This window comes from Rhinatrema bivittatum, chromosome 7 (genome assembly GCF_901001135.1).
Source record: "Rhinatrema bivittatum chromosome 7, aRhiBiv1.1, whole genome shotgun sequence".
Taxonomy (NCBI): Eukaryota; Metazoa; Chordata; class Amphibia; order Gymnophiona; family Rhinatrematidae; genus Rhinatrema; species Rhinatrema bivittatum.
The window spans coordinates 229,230,440-229,251,056 of record NC_042621.1 but is presented as its reverse complement, the minus strand read 5'-3'; the positions used below and the strand labels follow the sequence as shown (position 1 = coordinate 229,251,056).

General features: G+C 45.0%; 1 protein-coding gene across 1 annotated transcript in view; it reads right to left on the bottom strand.

Moving 5' to 3' along the window:
- Nucleotides 1-20,617, bottom strand: part of CC2D2B (coiled-coil and C2 domain containing 2B) — a 250,369-nt gene that overhangs the window by 203,029 nt on the left and 26,723 nt on the right. The window contains exon 4 of the mRNA XM_029609947.1: nt 8,554-8,650. Coding sequence (XP_029465807.1) covers nt 8,554-8,650 — 97 coding nt within the window. The remainder of the gene's footprint in view (nt 1-8,553; nt 8,651-20,617) is intronic.

Below are 20,617 nucleotides of genomic sequence, written 5' to 3'. Positions count from 1 at the left end.
TTGTTTGAATTTAATTGAAATTGCCTAATTTGTCCTGAATGAATGCACATCCCTAGAATAAATATATCATTTGTGCACATTTATCCGGCTTAAATTTCGACTTAACTAGCTAAGTAGCACCTTTGCCGTTACTTAGATGGTCAAATGTGAACTTATCCAGATAAATAGCACTTTCTTAAACTTATCCATTCCTGATTCCTGCCTCCAGCTTTGTCTTATCCAGCTTTGCCTCTCCAGCCCAGCCCTGCTCCAGTCTCTCCAGCCCAGCTCCTGCCTCTCCAGCCTTACTTCAACTTGTCCAGCCTTGTTCCAGTCTCTCCAGCCTTGCTCTAGATTGTTCAGACTCACCATGATGTACCGCTGCCGCAAAGAACTACTGGCATTCTGAACCCATCGGCGCGCGCATGTTATAAAATCGACACGTTCATGTGAGTGCCCTGGGAATTGCGCACACATGGACGCCCATATGGCCTTTTAAAAATGTACCCCATGTTCTTATGTCACTAGCTCTTTTGTACACAATTTCACACTCTAGCTGGATGATGCCCACCAAGTGTGCGAGGGTCTAAAATAGGAGCAAGAAAGCAAAAATTAGCAAAAGGGTCAAGTAGCAATTATTTCAGCCATACAAAAAAAAGGTCTAGAAAAATAACGAAACAGAGTCCTGAGTGGTGTTCAAAATAACCAATTTATTTTAACTTGAAAATGTTTATCCAGGCCAGAACTGAAAAATATTAAGAATAACATGAAAAATATTAAATTGATGAAAACGATAGTTTCCTTGTCCATTCCAGATTTCCTTACAGGTCTCCTTTTCCCTGCACCACCATTCATGTTGAAAAACCCCTCCCCTTGAAGGGTAGGGTAACTGGAGTGAAGTCCTAGCATGCATGCATCAAAATTTGGAAAAAGATGCACAAGCTGAAAAATCTTAATGTCCAACAAGTCCCAGAAACTCTCAAACTGTAATCTAGCTCTCCAAAAACTGCAGGTCTCTTGAGTTCTCTAGGGAAGAGTTCCAAATTCTTCTCACTCTTTTTTCTCTATTTGCACAGGCAAAAAATCTTTGATTCTAAGATTTCAGGGTCCCGGGAGAATGCCATTCCCTCCAGACTGAATCAATCTATTTCCAAAAATCTCTCTTTTCTCTACTCCTCTCAGTGGGAGCACTGAGAGGAGAGGATCACCCTGCTGGTGGCTGAAAGGAATCAGTAAGTTTTTGCTTGGGACATTGTCTTTTTCAAAAGTATTGGGGCAAAGTTAACTATTTGGGAATATTATTTAGTGTGTTTGTGCTTTTAATAGTCAGTAAGGCAGCAAATAAACAAGTTAGACTGTATTTTTAAATGGTCAGTCAGTAAGGCAGCTAGTAAGCAGTAGTTAGTGTATTTATTTTTAAAAGTCTGTAAGGCAAATAGTAAGCAGAACTGAGTGTTTGTATTAAAAAAAAAAAAAGTAGCCAGAAGCTAGAAATAAGCTAGGAGCAGTGTATACCTAAGTAAAAAGGTTGAAAAGTTCAGTTCAGGTACACACCTTGGAAAGGTGTTGAGGTAGTGTGATTTGGTTTGATTAGGTACCAACATTTGATAATCAAGAGAGCAGTGAATCACTCAGGCTGACTAACTGAAGTTAGACTGTTTGTTCAGGAACCGACGAGAGAGGGAGCAATTTTAGATCTAATTCTCAGTGGAGCACAGGTTTTGGTAAGAGAGGTAACGGTGGTGGGGCCGCTTGGCAATAGTGATCATAATATGATCAAATTTGAATTGACTAGAAGAGGAACAGTATGCAAATCCATGGCTCTTGTGCTAAACTTTCAAAAGGGAAATTTTGATAAAATGAGAAAAATTGTTAGAAAAAAACTGAAAGGAGCAGCTACAAAAGTAAAAAGTGTGCAAGAGGCATGGTCATTGCTAAAAAAATTCCATTCTAGAAGCACAGTCCAGATGTATTCCACACATTAAGAAAGGTGGAAAGAAGGCAAAACGATCACCGGCATGGATAAAAGGGGAGGTGAAAGAAGCTATTTTAGCCAAAAGATCTTCATTCAAAAATTGGAAGAAGGATCCAACAGAAGAAAATAGGATAATGCATAAACGTTGGCAAGTTAAATGTAAGACATTGATAAGACAAGCTAAGAGAGAATTTGAAAAGAAGTTGGCCGTAGAGGCAAAAACTCACAGTAAAAACGTTTTAAAATATATCCGAAGCAGAAAGCCTGTGAGAGAGTCAGTTGGACCGTTAGATGATCGAGGGGTTAAAGGGGCACTTAGAGAAGATAAGGCCATCACGGAAAGATTAAATTATTTTTTTGCTTCGGTGTTTACTGAAGAGGATGTTGGGGAGGTACCCGTACTGAAGAAGGTTTTCATGGGTAATGATTCAGATGGACTGAATCAAATCACGGTGAACCTAGAAGATGTGGTAGACCTGATTGACAAACTGAAGAGTAGTAAATCACCTGGTCCGGATGGTATACACCCCAGAGTTCTGAAGGAACTAAAAAATGAAATTTCAGACCTATTAGTAAAAATTTGTAACCTATCATTAAAATCATCCATTGTACCTGAAGACTGGAGGATAACTAATGTAACCCCAATATTTAAAAAGGGCTCCAGGGGCGATGCGGGAAACTACAGACCGGTTAGCCTGACTTCAGTGCCAGGAAAAATAGTGGAAAGTGCTCTAAACATCAAAATCACAGAACATATAGAAAGACATGGTTTAATGGAACAAAGCATGGCTTTACCCAAGGCAAGTCTTGCCTCACAAATCTGCTTCACTTTTTTGAAAGAGTTAATAAACATGTGGATAAAGGTGAACCAGTAGATGTAGTATATTTGGATTCTCAGAAGGCGTTTGACTAAGTTCCTCATGAGAGGCTTCTAGGAAAAGTAAAAAGTCATGAGATAGGTGGCGATGTCCTTTCATGGATTGCAAACTGGCTAAAAGACAGGAAACAGAGAGTAGGATTAAATGGACAATTTTCTCAGAAGAAGGGAGTGGGCAGTGGAGTGCCTCAGGGATCTGTATTGGGACCATTACTTTTCAATATATTTATAAATGATCTGGAAAGAAATACGACAAGTGAGATAATCAAATTTGCAGATGATACAAAATTGTTCAGAGTAGTTAAATCACAAGCAGATTGTGATAAATTGCAGGAAGACCTTGTAGGACTGGAAAATTGGGCATCAAAATGGCAGATGAAATTTAATGTGGATAAGTGCAAGGTGATGTATATAGGGAAAAATAATCCATGCTATAGTTACACAATGTTAGGTTCCATATTAGGTGCTACAACCCAAGAAAGAGATCTAGGCATCATAGGCCTGGATTTATCAAAATGCGGTAAGTACCGCATGCGATAGCAAAAGGGGCGTGTTTTATGCTAATATAGTATTTATCACAATTTGCGCTAATTACCTGTGCGAAGAGCTAAGTTAGTGCAAATTGCAATACCATTTCAGATTCTGCGATAAGTGCCAGACCTATTGTATTTCTTGCATTCAACCACTGGGGGACCATTTTTAATGTGAAAGAGAGAGAGAGAGAGACTGGTAGTAATATCATGGCCCATAGGCAGGTATTTGTATCCCTATGGTAGGCCCACCTAGTAACTCGAGGTGGGGATTAGGTAAGAGTGTAGGGGGTTAGGGGCCACTTTGACATGCTACGTGACACCTACAAACAGAATAGTGGTCTCTTGTGAGCCTATGCAAAATAGGCTCGGCACGCACAGGAAGGGGTTTTTAAGGGTTATGCACGTAACCTACGCGTGTAACCCTTTTAAAATCTGCCCCTAAGTGTAAGAACATAAGAACATAAGAACATAAGAAATTGCCATGCTGGGTCAGACCAAGGGTCCATCAAGCCCACCATCCTGTTTCCAACAGAGGCCAAACCAGGCCACAAGAACCTGGCAATTACCCAAACACCTAGAAGATCCCATGCTACTGATGCAATTAATAGCAGTGACTATTCCCTAAGTAAACTTGATTAATAGCAGTTAATGGACTTCTCCTCCAAGAACTTATCCAAACCTTTTTTGAACCCAGCTACACTAACTGCACTAACCACATCCTCTGGCAACAAATTCCAGAGATTTATTGTGCGTTGAGTGAAAAAGAATTTTCTCCGATTAGTCTTAAATGTGCTACTTGCTAACTTCATGGAATGCCCCCTAGTCCTTCTATTATTCGAAAGTGTAAATAACCGAGTCACATCTACTCGTTCAAGACCTCTCATGATCTTAAAGACCTCTATGATATCCCCCCTCAGCTGTCTCTTCTCCAAGCTGAACAGCCCTAACCTCTTCAGCCTTTCCTCATAGGGGAGCTGTTCCATCCCCTTTATCATTTTGGTTGCCCTTCTCTGTACCTTCTCCATTGCAACTATATCTTTTTTGAGATACGGCGACCAGAATTGTACACAGTATTCAAGGTGTGGTCTCACCATGGAGCGATATAGAGGCATTATGACATTTTCCGTTTTATTAACCATTCCCTTCCTAATAATTCCTAACATTTTATTTCCTTTTTTGACTGCTGCAGCACACTGAGCTGACGATTTCAATGTATTATCTACTATGACGCCTAGATCTCTTTCTTGGGTGGTAGCTCCTAATATGGAACCTAACATCGTGTAACTACAGCTAGGGTTATTTTTCCCTATATGCAACACCTTGCACTTGTCCACATTAAATTTCATCTGCCATTTGGATGCCCAATCTTCCAGTCTTGCAAGGTCCTCCTGTAATGTATCACAGTCTGCTTGTGATTTAACTACTCTGAATAATTTTGTATCATCTGCAAATTTGATAACGTCACTCATCATATTCCTTTCCAGATCATTGATATATATATTGAAAAGCACCGGTCCAAGTACAGATCCCTGAGGCACTCCACTGTTTACCCTTTTCCACTGAGAAAATTGACCATTTAGTCCTACTCTCTGTTTCCTGTCTTTTAACCAGTTTGTAATCCACGAAAGGACATCGCCTCCTATCCCATGACTTTTTAGTTTTCGTAGAAGCCTCTCATGAGGGACTTTGTCAAACGCCTTCTGAAAATCCAAATACACTACATCTACCGGTTCACCTTTATCCACATGTTTATTAACCCCTTCAAAAAAATGAAGCAGGTTTGTTAGGCAAGACTTCCCTTGGGTAAATCCATGTTGACTGTGTCCCATTAAATCATGTCTTTCTATATGCTCTACAATTTTGATCTTGAGGATAGTTTCCACTATTTTTCCCGGCACTGAAGTTAGGCTCACTGGTCTATAGTTACCCGGATCACCCCTGGAGCCTTTTTTAAATATTGGGGTTACATTGGCCACCCTCCAGTCTTCAGGTACAATGGATGATTTTAATGATAGGTTACAAATTTTAACTAATAGGTCAGAAATTTCATTTTTGAGTTCCTTTAGTACCCTGGGATGCATACCATCCGGTCCAGGTGACTTGCTACTCTTTAGTTTGTCAATCTGGCCTACTACATCTTCCAGGTTGACAGTGATTTCGTTCAGTTCGTCTGACTCATCAGCCCTGAAAACCAACTCCGGAACTGGTATCTCCCCAACATCCTCACTAGTAAACACGGAAGCAAAGAATTCATTTAGTCTTTCTGCAATGGCCTTATCTTCCCTAAGAGCCCCTTTAACCCCTCGGTCATCTAATGGTCCAACCGACTCCCTCACAGGTTTCTTGCTTTGGATATATTTAAAAAAGTTTTTATTATGAGTTTTTGCCTCTATGGCCAACTTCATTTCAAATTCTCTCTTCGCTTGTTTTATCAATGTTTTACACTTAACTTGACAATGCTTATGTTTTATCCTATTTTCTTCAGATGGATCTTTCTTCCAATTTTTGAAGGATGATTTTTTGGCTAAAATAGCCTCTTTCACCTCACCTTTTAACCATGACGGTAATCGTTTTGCCTTCCTTCCACCTTTCTTAATGCGTGGAATACATATGGACTGCGCCTCTAGGATTGTATTTTTAAACAATGTCCAAGCCTGTTGAACACTTTTAACCTTTGCAGCTGCACCTTTCAGTTTTTTTCTGACTATTTTCCTCATTTTATCAAAGTTTCCCTTTTGAAAGTTTAGTGTTAGAGCTGCAGATTTACTTATTGTCCCCCTACCAGTTATTAGTTTAAATTTGATCATGTTATGATCACTGTTGCCAAGTGGCCCCACCACCGTTACCTCTCTCACCAAATCCTGTGTTCCACTAAGAATTAAATCTAAAATAGCTCCCTCTCTTGTTGGTTCCTGAACCAATTGCTCCATGAAACAATCATTTATTACATCCAGGAACTTTATATCTCTAGCAAGTCCTGATGTTACATTTACCCAGTCAATATTGGGGTAATTGAAATCTCCCATTATTATTGCACTGCCAAATTGGTTTGCTTCCCTGATTTCTCTTAGCATTTCATCATCTGTCTGACCATTTTGTCCAGGTGGACGGTAGTATACTCCTATCACTATACTCTTACCCAACACACATGTGTTTTAAGCATTAAGATGAATACGGCCTACTGTTTTCCCACATGTTTTAATGTAATGTATTATCTACAGTATTTAGCCCTGCACTCTTCATAACGGGTATGACATTTATTTGTTGTTGCTAATTTTTAGATTTATGTATATTTTACCTGCTCCCCACCCTGAACATTGGGAAGATGTGGGTAATAAATCCTTTTAAATAAATAAATAAGAAGAGAGAGGGAGAAGTGACAGAAGAACAAATCTGATATAGGGTGGCATTTAATAATTTGATTCAGATTGGAAGATCACGAACAGGAAGGCCCACCCACCCCTCACATTAAATATGTGAAATAACCTGATTTTTTTATAAGTATGTTTACTTTAATTTTATTTTATTTTAGGATGTTTAACCAGCCTTTCCAAATACTCCTCAAGGCAGTTTACAGCCTTTTTAAGTTTTAGTATTCAGGTACAATAAGTCCCTGCCTCATAGAGCTTACAATGTAAGTGGGTACCTGAGGTGCGGGAATTAAAAGTGACTTGCCCAAAGTCACAAGAAATGTCAATGGGGGAAGTGATATTGAAACCCTGGTTTCCCTGATTTTCAGCCCATTGTTCTAACCCTAGGCCATTCTGTTTTACATGGTTTATGCATAATATGAATGTTGAGTTTTAAGAGAGGAGATCATGATTCTTCAGTTTAATTATCTAAATGTTGGGGGGGGGGGGGGAGGGGGACGGCGAGGAAGGATCTAAGGGCCCATGCCCCTGATCTTAATAAGTATCTAGCAAGGTCTCTGAATGTATCAAATTTAAATTCTTTGAGGTCAGCTGAAAAATTGTCTATGATTTTCAGGAAATATTAGTCAAAATTATCCTATGAAAATATATATTTTTTAAATCAGGAACTATTTTTAAATTTATTTATAAATATTTAACAAACTAAACAGGAAATTCCTGCTCAGGAATTATTTTATTCAGATTCTTTTTTTTATATTGGCAGTAAACCAATTTATCCATCTCAGTAATAACCATTAGCCTGAAAAGTATTTGTTTAATATGTAGCTTCATTTACTGAGAAATTATGGGTTCTTAATATAGAGTATAGGATCTTTCTGGATTCTGAGACCACAAGGAACCTTGTTCTCACAATATTGCAGGATAGTATCAGAACTGACCTCTGTTGTTTTTTTTTAACTCTTTATTTGTAAATTTTTTCAAACTGAACATCTCATGGTGATAAGAAAATATAACATATCATATGAGAATTGCAAAGAAAAAACATCCACTCCGTGATTCTTAAAAGTAAATCCCTGAGCAGCTCAACTATTCACTCTCCCGCCACCACCAATATGGTCCCCAGATGTCTTGATATTTCATTTGCTGGTTTTTTAAAAAAAAGTTAGCTTTCCCATAAGAGCAGTATCCAATAGCTTGGATTCCCAATGGGGGAACACTTCCATTGATGGGCCACTGTCAGATGTGCTGCGTGAAGCATATATCCAACCAACTTCCTGCAACCACGCATTTCCCACCAGGTGGCCCATCGCCCAATCAAAAAAAGGATAGGGTTCACCTGCAACGCCTGTCCACAAATAGCAGAAATAGTATCTGCCACCCGACCTCAGAACTCTTGCACAGCGGGACACTCCCACCTCAAATGATAGAAATTAGTCTTTTTTTGTAAATGGATTTCCTATTGCCAGCCTACACTCTGATTATTTTATTTAAATCCTGAAAAAAGATTTATTTTTTCAGAAATTCTATATGTGCTCATAGTAATTAAGAATGTTGGTGTAATCATGTATAGATCCCATCACAAAGCTGAATAAAGCTGTATAATAAGATTACCGTGCTACTATAGATCTGTAGGAAACCAATGTAAAACAGGTGGGATCTGAGGAATGAATGTATCTGGCCTTGGGGTCTGCCTTTGTTGGATTGCTGATCCTATAGCCCTGCAATACTATGATTCTCTTATTATGGGCTGGCAAAACTTTGTGTATCAAGAAAAAGCATTGGAGCATTACTAAATATAGTTCTTCCATTTATATTTACCTCATGTTTCTCAATCACAGCTTCATCAAAAATATTGATGTATATTTTGTCCTTAATCTTAGACAAGGCTGCATAAGTGTAATCCCCACCTGGTGATCTGCAGTTAAAAAACAAGACCTTTTTATTTTATTGTAAAAATAGAGACTTTTGTTTCAGAACAGAATTATCAGCAGAGATGTGAATCGGAACCGGTATCGGTTCGGATTCCGGTTCCGATTCACATCGTGAAATTTTTATCTTGCAGTCCGATCGGGTTTTTTTTATCGGCTGCGCCCGAGCCGATAACCAAAAAATACAGCCAACTCTTTAAAATGAGTTTGTTAGTATCCCCCCACCCTCCGGACCCCCCCCCCAAAAAAATGTTTTAAATACCTGGTGGTCCAGCGGGGGTCCCGGGAGCATTCTCCCGCGTTCAGGCCATCAGCTGCCAGTAAACAAAATGGCGCCGATGGCCCTTTGCTCTTAGCATGTGACAGGGTATCCGTGCCATTGGCCGGTCCCTGTCACATGGTAGGAGCAATGGACGGCCGGTGCCATCTTTAAAAATGGCGCGGGCCATCCAGTGGGGATACTAGCAAACTCATTTTAAAGGGTCAGGTTGTGTTTTTAGGTTGTGTCCTTTCTTCCAGCCCCCCCAATAACGATAAGAAAACCCACTAAATTAATCGTGGGGTTTCCTATCGCTATCGGGGACCCCCCAATATCTGACGATATTGAAAATATCAGACGATATTTTCAATCATCAGATAAACGATTCACATCCCTAATTATCAGTACTTTCTTTTGGATTCAGGAACAGAAGACATGCATTTTTCATTATTTGCTCTAAACTAATCATAGTACAATATTAGAAAACATTCTTTTTCAAGGTACATCATGGAATAAGAGATGCAGAAGAGGTACCAAATTTTCTCAGTCTTGGGGCCTTATTTTCTAAGGCTATCGCAGGCTTGCGCTAACAGTGCAAGCCTGCGATAGCTAGTGAAGGTAGCGCACACCTGCGCTACCTACATCGGGGCGGAGTCGGCCCCAGAAGAGGAGGAGTCGAGGCGTCACCGGGGCCGACTCTGCGACAATGGCACGGACAGCGAAAAGGTATGGGCCTTTTCGCTGCCTATTTCGCGCTCAATAACTACACCTTCTATGGTGGAGTTATTGGGTGCGATGCCGGCAGCGATGGCATCGCAGAGGTGCGATCGCTGCCGGCCAGCACAGGACCCCCCCCCCCGTTTCGGCCCCCCGCCCCTCATTACCGCATTTTTCTAAAGTATTGCAGGCCTGCGATACTTTAGAAAAATGAGGCCCTTGGTGTGCAGAAAATGAGAATAAAAATACTTCATGTTGCACACTTACTGGTGGTTTTTAAAAGTGCTATTTCCTGGTATGCGCACAAAATAAAAAGTTCCAAAAAAGGGGCGAGTCGTGGGTGGGGCATGGGCAGGCCGAGTTTGCACCATGAAACCTGTATGTAAATATTTATACACACAAGTGCGCTCTGGGGTCCCCTACCGCATAACTTTACTTCTGCTATTGACAGCGTGTAAGTAATAAAATAACAAAAACTAGGCTAGTCAGTGTGTTTTAAGAGTCTGGGCTAATAGGCTAAAAGGGAGGCAAGTTAGCTAAGGGATTTAGGGAGTCTTCTTCTTTACTGGGGAGAACTGGAAATGAACTGGGAAACAGGTAATTGCATTGGCACACGTATCTACTAAAATTCCCCTCACAAGCTCGAGTTGGTATTTTCGTGCTCATGTGTGCATGTATGCATGTATAGCCAATTTTATAACACATGCGTGTATACGTGTATATATGCACATATGTTACAAAATAGCCATGTCCATGTGCGTGCGTCGGAAAACGCGCATGGGTCTTAAAATTTACTGCATTGGTCTTGATATATTAAGATTATTTTTTTCATAGACACAGAGGGCTGGATTTTCTAAGTTCGCAGAACTTAGAAAATCCGGTGGCACAGGGGGCGGGGGCGGTCCTGCGCTAGCCGGCAGCGATCACACCACCGCGGTGCGATCACTGCCGGCGTCGTGCCAAATAATTACACCATAAAAGGTGTAGTTATTGGGCACGAAATAGGCAGCGAAAAGGCTTCTTACCTTTTTGCTGTCCACGCCATCCTCGCAGAGTAGGCCCCGGTGATGCCCCGACTCCTCCTCTTCCGGGGCCGACTCCGCCCCAATGTAGGTAGCACAGGCATGCGCTACCTTCGCTAGCTATCTCAGGCTTGCGCTGTTAGCGCAAGCCTGCGATAGCCTTAGAAAATAAGGCCCAGAATGAGAAAAAAACCTTAATAAATCACGCCCTTCATTTAATTTCCTTTTTTTAAATTTAAACCTTTAAATTAAAATTTCATTTCATTTATTTATTTAAGAAATAAGTAATGTAATTGAAAAACAAATGTCACATTCAGCCACTAAAATGAACAGATGTAATGGAAGCAATTTCTTAGTGGTTTAAACGTTCATTTTTAAAAAATGAAATACACATTTTTTAGTTATTTATGACTTTTAATTTGTTTCTGTAGCACACACAGGCTTTGGCAAGGTGTTATGCGCGGGAGGCCATGAGCAGCTGTTGCGCAGGAACAAGAGAAGTGTGCCCTTGGACCTCGGCAAACCCAGACAGGAGCTCCGAGTGTTGCGACCGTCACTGCCCGACGTCTCCACTCCGCCCTCCTTACCTCCTTGGCGACTCCCTCTTGCTCAAGTGGAAGGTTGGCTGCCGCAACGTCATTCTGCCGACTCCCTCCGGCGTCCCCGGAGCGGCTCAATGCTGCAATCCACCATGATTCACAAGAGCCTAAGGGTGTGCATGCAGCGCGGCCCCGACTGATGTATCAGCAGTGGCGCGAACCTCAGGGGCGTCCCCCTGAGATGACGTCATCCGTACCGGATATATAAAGTCTCAGAAATCGCTAACTAATCGAGTTAGCAAAGGAAGGGGTTACTCTACCTAAGCTGCTCTGCCTCCTCGGACTTCCAGAGGTACCCGCTCCTCGGGGGCCTCGCTCTCTCTTTGTTTTTCAGGTCCCAGTCAGGAACGGTACTCGCTCCTCGAGGGCCCATGTTCCCGGACAGGTTGCTGAATGCTTATTCTGCCTGGAAGTCATCGCTGCCTACTACACCAGTGAGTTACCATCTCTCTCTCAGAGCTTTCCCTGGAACCAGGTACTCGCTCCTTGAGGGTCATTCCAACACCTGGACTACTTCTAGAGACTATTGTGTTAGTGTTACCATCAAGGTTCTGTTCCTGAACTCTGCATACCCTGCCTACTCACTATGTTCAGTTTCTCTATAGCTCAGTTATCCAGGATCGCTGTTCCAGTACCTGAGGGACTACAGCCCTGCCGGGCACTTCCAGCTCACTACTGCCACCTCTGGTGGTTCAATATACTGTTTAATAAAAGAACTAGTGTGGGTCTGTCTCCATACTCTGAGCCTGACCGGTGGTCCCTCTCGGGATCTTCCCCCGGGGGAGTGGTCATCTGCCACCGGCCCAAGGATCCAACCTCAACTACCTCAAACACCAACAGATTGCTAACTCCATGGATCCGGCACAACTTAATGCCTTGCAGGCCATACCGGGCCTGGCCCAGTGCATTGTGGAGCAGCAAGACGCCTTGGAGAAATTTACTTCAGCATTTCATCAGCTACACACACAGAAGGTTCAAGGCACAGCTTCCAACCAAGAAGGTCAGTTACCGGAGGTAACTTTAAAAACTGCTGTACCACTGGCGGCTCCAATCCGCCTTTCTGGTGAAATTCAGAAGGCCCGGGGCTTCTTAAACCAGTGCTGCATGCACTTTGCCTTACAGCCATCTTTATTTCCTACGGCTCTTTCCAAGACCACCCACATCCTTTCATACCTGGATGGTAGGGCCTTGTCTTAGGCATCTACCTTGTGGGAGCACAAGGACCCCATTTTACAGGACATGGAAGGATTTATGGACTTGTTTAAATCCGTTTTTAATGACCCTGCTCGAACTGCTGTAGCTGGTTCTGCTTTGGTGGAATTGAAGCAAGGCAGCAGACCATTGGCTGAATTTGCCATCAAGTTCAAAACTCTTGCGGCAGAACTTCGCTGGGACTCCAAATGTCTCAAGACACTCTTTTGCAGAGGCCTGGATACCTGTTTAAAAGATGAGCTGGGAGATCACGTGATGCTGTGAGGGAGAGCAGATATAGGTCTCCTTCTCTGGCCCTTATTCCTCTCATCCAACCCCATCCAGCGCCTCAAACCATCTGAAACTGGTATAAAACTGCTGGCAAGACTTCTACGACAGTGGTCGGTGATCTTTTTTGCGACGATGGCCACGAGAACAACACGAAAAGATAAAGACAGGGAAAAGGAGAAGATGAGGCCTACAGATCAGGCGCCGGATGATGAACAGACTCAGCCTGACCTGCCAGTCCCTGCTAATTGGGCAGACATCAAAGCAGCAGTAGTGGAGGCATTAGAGCCCGAATTTAAGAAGCTCTCGCACCAGTTGGGAGAAGTGTCGGCCTCAATTGCGGGGTATGAGGCCAGGTTTGGAGAATTAGAGCACAGAATCTCTGATGCAGAAGATGGCCTCCATGGTACACAGGCGACGCTGGAACAACTGCAGAAAACCGTGGCTCTCCACACTGAACGCCTGGAAGACCTGGAAAATAGGTCTCGTCGCTCAAACCTGAGATTTGTGGGTCTTCCTGAATCTATTAACGAGCGGGAACTAACAGTACTGCTGGAATCATGGCTCACTAAAGACCTGGCGCTGAGTGGGTCTCACGGCCTACTGAGAGTGGAGAGGGCGCACCGACTGGGAAACTATAAACCTCAGCAAACCCGGCCCAGGGTTGTCATCGCAAAACTCTTAAATTACCGGCATAAAGAAGAAATACTGCGTGCGGTGAGGGGAGGTAAGAATCTGCTATATGAGGGCCAAAAAATACTGGTTTTTCAGGACTTCTCGGCGGCCCTGTCAGCTCAGAGGAGGGCTCTCTCCCCCTTATGCGCGCAGTTGCACAATTTAGGGCATCAGGCGATAATAATCTACCCTGCCAGGGTTAGGGTTGATAGCCCTACGGGACCCCGATGGTTTACAAGCTGTGGGGACCTGAAAGACTACATCAAAACACTTACCGTCGCTTCAGCAACCAGCCAGGAGGACCCGGGAGTGCGCCATGCCTAAGTGCCATGTGTTCAAAATGGCCGCCGGCACTCGGGCGCTGATGAATCTCCGTTTCCCCACTAAGCCTGCGATTCGAGGCAGTCGCCGTGTGAACAAGCTGATCTTTTAAGTCGTTTTTCTGGTGGTGGACTGCTGAAGAGCTAGCTGAATGGAACCCTGTAGCGGCGGTGCCGGGTCTGTTTTCGATTTGCTGCCGTGGCTGATCATCGGGAGGAGGTTAGTGAGCTGGATCCCTGCTAGCTACACGTGGACTTTTTCACCGTGCCTGCCGATTTGTAAGCCTTTTCAGCTCTTTGAGCGGCCGGTACTACAAAGGGGTTGATCCTGATTTATCTGTCCCCGCCGAGTTTAGCGCTCATAGGCGTCACTTAAGGGGGGCCACCCGACGGACAATCGATTGTCCCGGACATTTCATTTATTAATCAATAATGACGTGCGGATCGGGGGACAGCTGTCATATGATTACAACTTTCTTTTGCTGTTCGATGGTCCGGAGGCCGATTCAACAGTCTCACTGCCGGTGGGTGCACGCTGCCCGAGTCGGTCGGCCAGTGCACGGGTGGACTTTGCGGGACGGCTTTGCGGCGCTCTTCGCAGTTGTGCAGCCGCGGTGGCTGCTGACACTGCCTTTGGCCAGAAAATACACCGCTACTATGACTGTCCTTTGTAAATTTCTGAGGGTTCCAAGGACTACCAGGCACAGTACGGTGGGGTGATTGCTTTGTGACCAGGGTTGTGGGGACGGGGAGCCAGTTTTTGAGTTTGGGTTACTTTAAATGCATCAGATTTGAAAATGTCATTGTAGACTGCAAAGTGGTTTGATGCTTACATGTTGTATGTTCGCTGAGCTATTGTACTTGCCCTTGTTGGTTGGGGGAAAGGGTAAGAGGTAACACTTGGTTGGAATGGGGGATGGGGGGGGGGGCTGGGGGGGAAGGAGGAGAGGGGGGAGGGCCAATAGCGTTAGTAATGATCTCCAAGCTGGGGGTTGTATGGTGTGGGCAAGTGGGGAAAGGGTGGGGGAAAGAAGAGGGGGTTGGAAATGGCGAGGTTCAGAGGGGGGGAGGGGTGAGGAAGCTTCTAGGGTTCGAGTTTAGGGTTTCTGGGGTGGGGTGGGTTAGCCAAGTGAGTTGGGTTCTGGGATTCCGCGCTAGAGACTTAAAGAGACCCAGGGGAGGGCTTAAGCTGGGACAGCCTTCCTCTGCCTTAAGGTTACGGGATTTTGTTCAGCTCAAATTTTTTATTTCTGACCATGGCTAAGACAACATCTCGGCTATTCTCCTGGAATGTTTGTGGTATACAGACACCGGTAAAACGATATAAGATTCTGCAAGCCCTTAAACATAAGTCGGCGGATGTGGCCCTTTTACAGGAAACACATCTCACAGACACTGAACATCCAAAACTGCGACAAAACTGGGTGGGAGAAGTTCATTTTGCATCCGGAACTTCCAAGTCGGCGGGAGTGGCAATTTTAGTCCGGAAAAATATCCCTTGGCAGGTTAAGAAGGAGATTAAAGATCCGAAGGGGAGATATTTGCTCGTGGAAGCGGAACTTTTCAAAACCCCGATAGTGATCTGTAACGTATATGCCCCTAATACGCAGCCTGCGAGCTTTTATCGCTCGCTGCAACAGGTGCTGCTTCCCTACCAGGACAAATATTTGGTGGTTGGGGGAGACTTTAACGCCTTGCGCGACCCAGCATGGGACAGAATCTCTGCGGGACACACTATGATTCCCCCTAGTAAACACTTGAGGGCCCTGGAAGACACCCTCCATTTGGTGGACTCCTGGCGAACGCTTCATCCTCTTGAAAAAGGATTTTCCCATATAGCAAGAGCACATGCGACTCAATCTCGCATTGATTATATATATGTGAGTGAGGTATATTTTTCGCAGGTAATAGGGGCCGACATGGGAGATGTGCTTATCTCAGATCATGCCCCTGTTTGGATCGATCTAGCTGTAAACATGGCACGACTACAAGGTCGCCTATGGAAATACCCGTATTTTTTAGCGCAAGAGACGGGTTTCCAGGCATATGTTAGGGAGCGCTGGGACGATTTCGCGACCCTAAATAACCAGCATCTGGGGGACCCAATTTTATTTTGGAATACAGCAAAGGTAGTACTGCGCGGTGACCTCATCTCCTATGTCACTCATTGGCGGAAGACGCTGGACAAACGTCTTTTTCGCCTTAACGCTCAATTACAGGCGGCGAGACGGGATTGGATAGCGCAACCTTCCAAACAGGGGAAAACCGCGTATCTCACTTTGCAAACCGCAATAAATGAGTTGTTGCACCAGCGGGCGGTGAAAAGTATTTTCTATTATAGATACAAATTATACCAGTTCGGGAACAAATCCGGTAAACTGTTGGCGAATTTGGTACGATCCGTGGGAGGCTCCCGACACGTGGCAGCACTGCGTACAGTACATGGAAAGATAGTTAATACTACTAAAGATATCCTACACACTTTTCAAGACTATTATGCCAAGCTTTATAGTTCCGGTGGCTGGTCCCCAGAAAAATGGGAAGAGTTTTCAGCCCGGGTTCAGATTCCTTCGATCACAGTAGCTCAGCAGAGGTGGCTTAATGAACCCATTCAGGAGGAAGAGATAAGGAGAGTCATTAAGCAGGCGAAACCACTTAAAGCACCGGGCCCGGATGGGTATAGTTCGGAGTTCTATCAATGTCTGACAGAACCCCTGGTAGGTCTCCTTCCCTCAGTATTTACTAACTTAATCCAAAGGGGATCATTTCCCCCCTTTGGCAACACTGCCCATGTCACCCTTATCCCGAAACCGGGTAAGGATCTGATGGATCCGTTTGGTTATAGACCAATTTCATTGCTGAACGTTGATCAGAAGTTCCTAGCCAAGATATTGGCAGATCGTCTTAGTACCATCGTGCCCTTCTTGATACAACCGGGTCAGGTGGGCTTTGTTAAGCGACGATATGCCTTAACCAATATCAGGAAGGTGGCAGTGGCGATGGCTCTCTGTAAACGCTCCGATGTCCCCTTCTTGGTTGTTAGTCTCGATGCCGAAAAGGCATTTGACCGGGTTGAATGGGGCTTGCTATTCCAGTTACTCGAGGAAATGGGTTTTCACGGGTTTTTTTTGCAAGCCATTCAATTGTTATACGCGGATCCCCAGGCCTGTTTGTTGGTAAATGGTGAGCTCTCGCCTCCTCTGTCGGTGGGACGTGGAACTAGACAGGGCTGTCCGTTATCCCCCCTGCTCTTTTTGCTTACGGTGGAACCCTTGCTTTTGGCGTTGCAGGCAGCGCCTACTATCCGAGGCCTGCAATTTTACTCCCAAACCGAGAAAGAGATATTCAAATATGCCGCTTTTGCGGACGACATTCTTGTCTTTCTCACGTCCCCAGAGCGCTCTCTTCCCGCTTTATTGACATTATTTCATAATTTTGGGGAGTTTTCTGGGCTCAGTATTAATTGGGACAAGTCTGAGGCCTTGGGTTACCCGTCCGCTTTGCAGGAGGGCTGGACTGGAGTATTTCCTCTTCGTTGGGCGGGGTCTGCTTTACAGTATTTAGGGATCTCCCTCTCCACGGAATTGCATTCCATATATTCCCTCAATATCACCCGTTTGTTACACATAACACGAGACAGACTGGAGAGATGGCGGGAGCTTCCACTATCCTTGGGGGGCCGGGTTAACTTGTTCAAGCTCATTATCCTACCTAAATGGCTGTATGTGCTGCAGAACTTTCCTCTTCATATCACGAGGAAAGATGTGGGGACGCTCGAAACCATGTTACGGACCTTCTTATGGAGAGGGAAAAAAGCCCGTATTCCACTGCGCTGGTTACACCTAAAGTGGGGTAAAGGAGGAATGGGGGTGCCAGATTTGCAACGCTACGAGGTAGCGGCCAATCTACGGGTGGTTAGGGATTGGATATCGGGTGATTCCACAGTTGTGGGACATTTAGCGGAGCAAACGCTGTTGGCACCCCTAGACACAACTTTCGTCCTCATGTGCCCCAAGAGAGACTTGGCGGAGTCGGTGCGCAACGATCCGCTTGTCGCACCTCTCCGGTACGCTTGGAAGTACTTAAGTCAGAAATTAGGCATTCCGTCGTATAATGCGTTCTTGCTGCCAATTAGGGGAAATCCTCATTTCACACCGGGCTCCCAGTCTCGCGTGTTCCGGGATTGGGGGAAGGCCGGGATTACTATGCTGGGACACTTGATGGATAGCTCAGGGACTTTCTTCCCCTTCGGGGAATTTCAGGCTGAGCGCGGTTTGCCGGGCTCTAGGGGTGTGCATTCGTATTGACCGCATATGTAAAACGCTACGCATATTTTGTTTTTAACTTAAAAAAGTGATGTGACATAAACGATCGGATTTCCCACATATCCAACATAGCTATGTTGGATATGTTGGAAATCGTGATTGTTGAGCCAAAATAAAAATTTAAACCCCCTCACCCTCCTTAATCCCCCCCCAGACTTACCACAACTCCCTGGTGATCGAGCGAGGAGTGAGGACGCCATTTCTGCAATCCTTGGCTAGAAGCATGTGACGTCGGCGCCACGTCGAGTGACGCGGCGTCACGTGATTCCCGGCGAGTTCGCGCCGGAAGGCTCGTTCGGCCCAAAAAGAACTTTTGGCCAGCTTGGGGGGGTCAGGAGGCCCCCCCAAGCTGGCCAAAAGTTCTTTTTGGGCCGAACGAGCCTTCCGGCGCGAACTCGCCGGGAATCACGTGGCGCCGACGTCACGTGATTCCCGGCGTTGTCGCGCCGGAAGGCTCGTTCGGCCAAAAAGAACTTTTGGCCAGCTTGGGGGGGCCTCCTGACCCCCCCAAGCTGGCCAAAAGTTCCTTTTGGGCCGAACGAGCCTTCCGGCGCGAACTCGCCGGGAATCACGTGACGCCGCGTCACTCGACGTGGCGCCGACGTCACATGCTTCTCGCCAAGGATTGCAGAAATGGCGTCCTCACTCCTCGCTCGATCACCAGGGAGTTGTGGTAAGTCTGGGGGGGGGGGATTAAGGAGGGTGAGGGGGTTTTAAATTTTTTTTTTTGCACATATGGACATATACCCAACTCATTTAATTTTTTTTATGTCCATATTGACCGCAAATGGGACCCCCTTTGGACATATTGACATATGGACATAAACTTTTGCTCTGCACATCCCTACCGGGCTCCCACTTATTTGGCTACCTACAGCTGCGCCATTATCATCAATCGCTCCCGACAATCTCTAAAGAACCCGCTCATTTGCAGGCTCTGGAGCGGTTTTTGCTGCCGGGTCGCACGGTAGGGCCTTCCCTGTCTACCTATTACAACCAGCTGGGCCCAATTAATTCAACCGTGGTTTATCAATGTGTGTCAGAGAGGTGGGCTAGGGACGGGGGATTTCAGGTTCCCATTGGGGTAATACGAGCCAGTATGAATCGGTTGATGGAGACGACTACTAATATGTATTACAAGGAAATGCAACTAAAATTGATTTATCGTGCATATGTAACCCCGCAGAGAGAATTCTATGCGAAACTGGTGCACACAGCGGCGTGCCCTCGATGTTCTTGTCCCAGCGGGACATTTCTTCATGTTTTTTGGGAATGTCCGGGTATACAAGCATATTGGGGGAAGATTGTGCAATATTTGAGAGGGTTATTAGGAGTGAATATGTCTTTATCTCCGTATATGATTCTATTTGATTGTATTCCCAACACTGTGATTCGAGGGGTGGGTCTTCGATATTTTGTTCGGAAAGCCTTTGCAGTGGGGAAAAAAGTCATTCTGGTCAATTGGAAGGAGCCAACTAGTTGCTGTATTCAATGCTTGCCCAACCTTGCTAACATACTTTTAAAATATAAAGGAAAGGATGACATGTAGAGATGTAAGCTTTTTCTCTTTGGCTTGGCAAACCACAAAGCTGAATTTGTTTGCATCAACACTTCTCAGTATTTACTTATCTGAACAGACATTGAGCCTGTTTGTGTCTGCATTCCTACAGACCTTGCTCTTAGCACAAACAACCTTTGCCCTAAGCACAGAATGCCTGCTTTCTCTCACGAAGATAGTAACATGAGTTAACCATAATAATCTGTAGCAGCTATGTCTCCGAGAATATTGTTGTCATCAAGGATGTGATTGTATACACAAATAATATGTAACGCAGGACAATAAAAGGGCTGCCTGAAGTGATTTCAGGATGGCTTCCTGGTTTCCTGAGAATCCTGTCTGACGTCTCTTCTTTCCGTGCGTCTCCCATCGCAACATCCGAGGAACGGGTCCAGAAGTCCTAGGCAGGGGGGCCCTCCGAGGAGTGGATAGCCAAGACGCAGAAGAGCCCCTGAGGGGCGGGTACTCAGAGCATCCGAATGCCAGGAGTAGTGTCTGGAACAGAAGATCCAAGTTAGAGCGGATTAACAAGCGAGAGAGCTCCTTGCTAACTCGTATTAGCAATGGGCCAGTCAGCATAAGTACACTGGTGCTGATGTCATCGGGAGGAGACGCCCCCTAGGTTCCCGCCATGACGTATACATAAGTAGGCCCTGCGCGCGCCCGTCTATGTGATGCCAGAAGTAAGATGGTGGTCGGCAGTGCCCACACTGTCCCAGGGATGCCGGGGAAGTTGGCGTTGGTTGGCGGAGGCCGCCATTCTCCCAGTGATGGATAGTGCAGAGAAAAAAGAGGTGAGCATGAGAGGTGGCAGCCATCTGCGACCGACAGGCGCAACATCTATTACATTATTACATTACTCCAATTCTATTATTGGTGGTCATACTTGTCATACAGCTGAGGCCTGCTTAGTAGCTTGATAGTTAGGTTTAAGCAAGATAAGCTCCATTGCTGGCTCATACTGCTTCAGATGGGGGAAATGTAGGGAAATATCCCATGT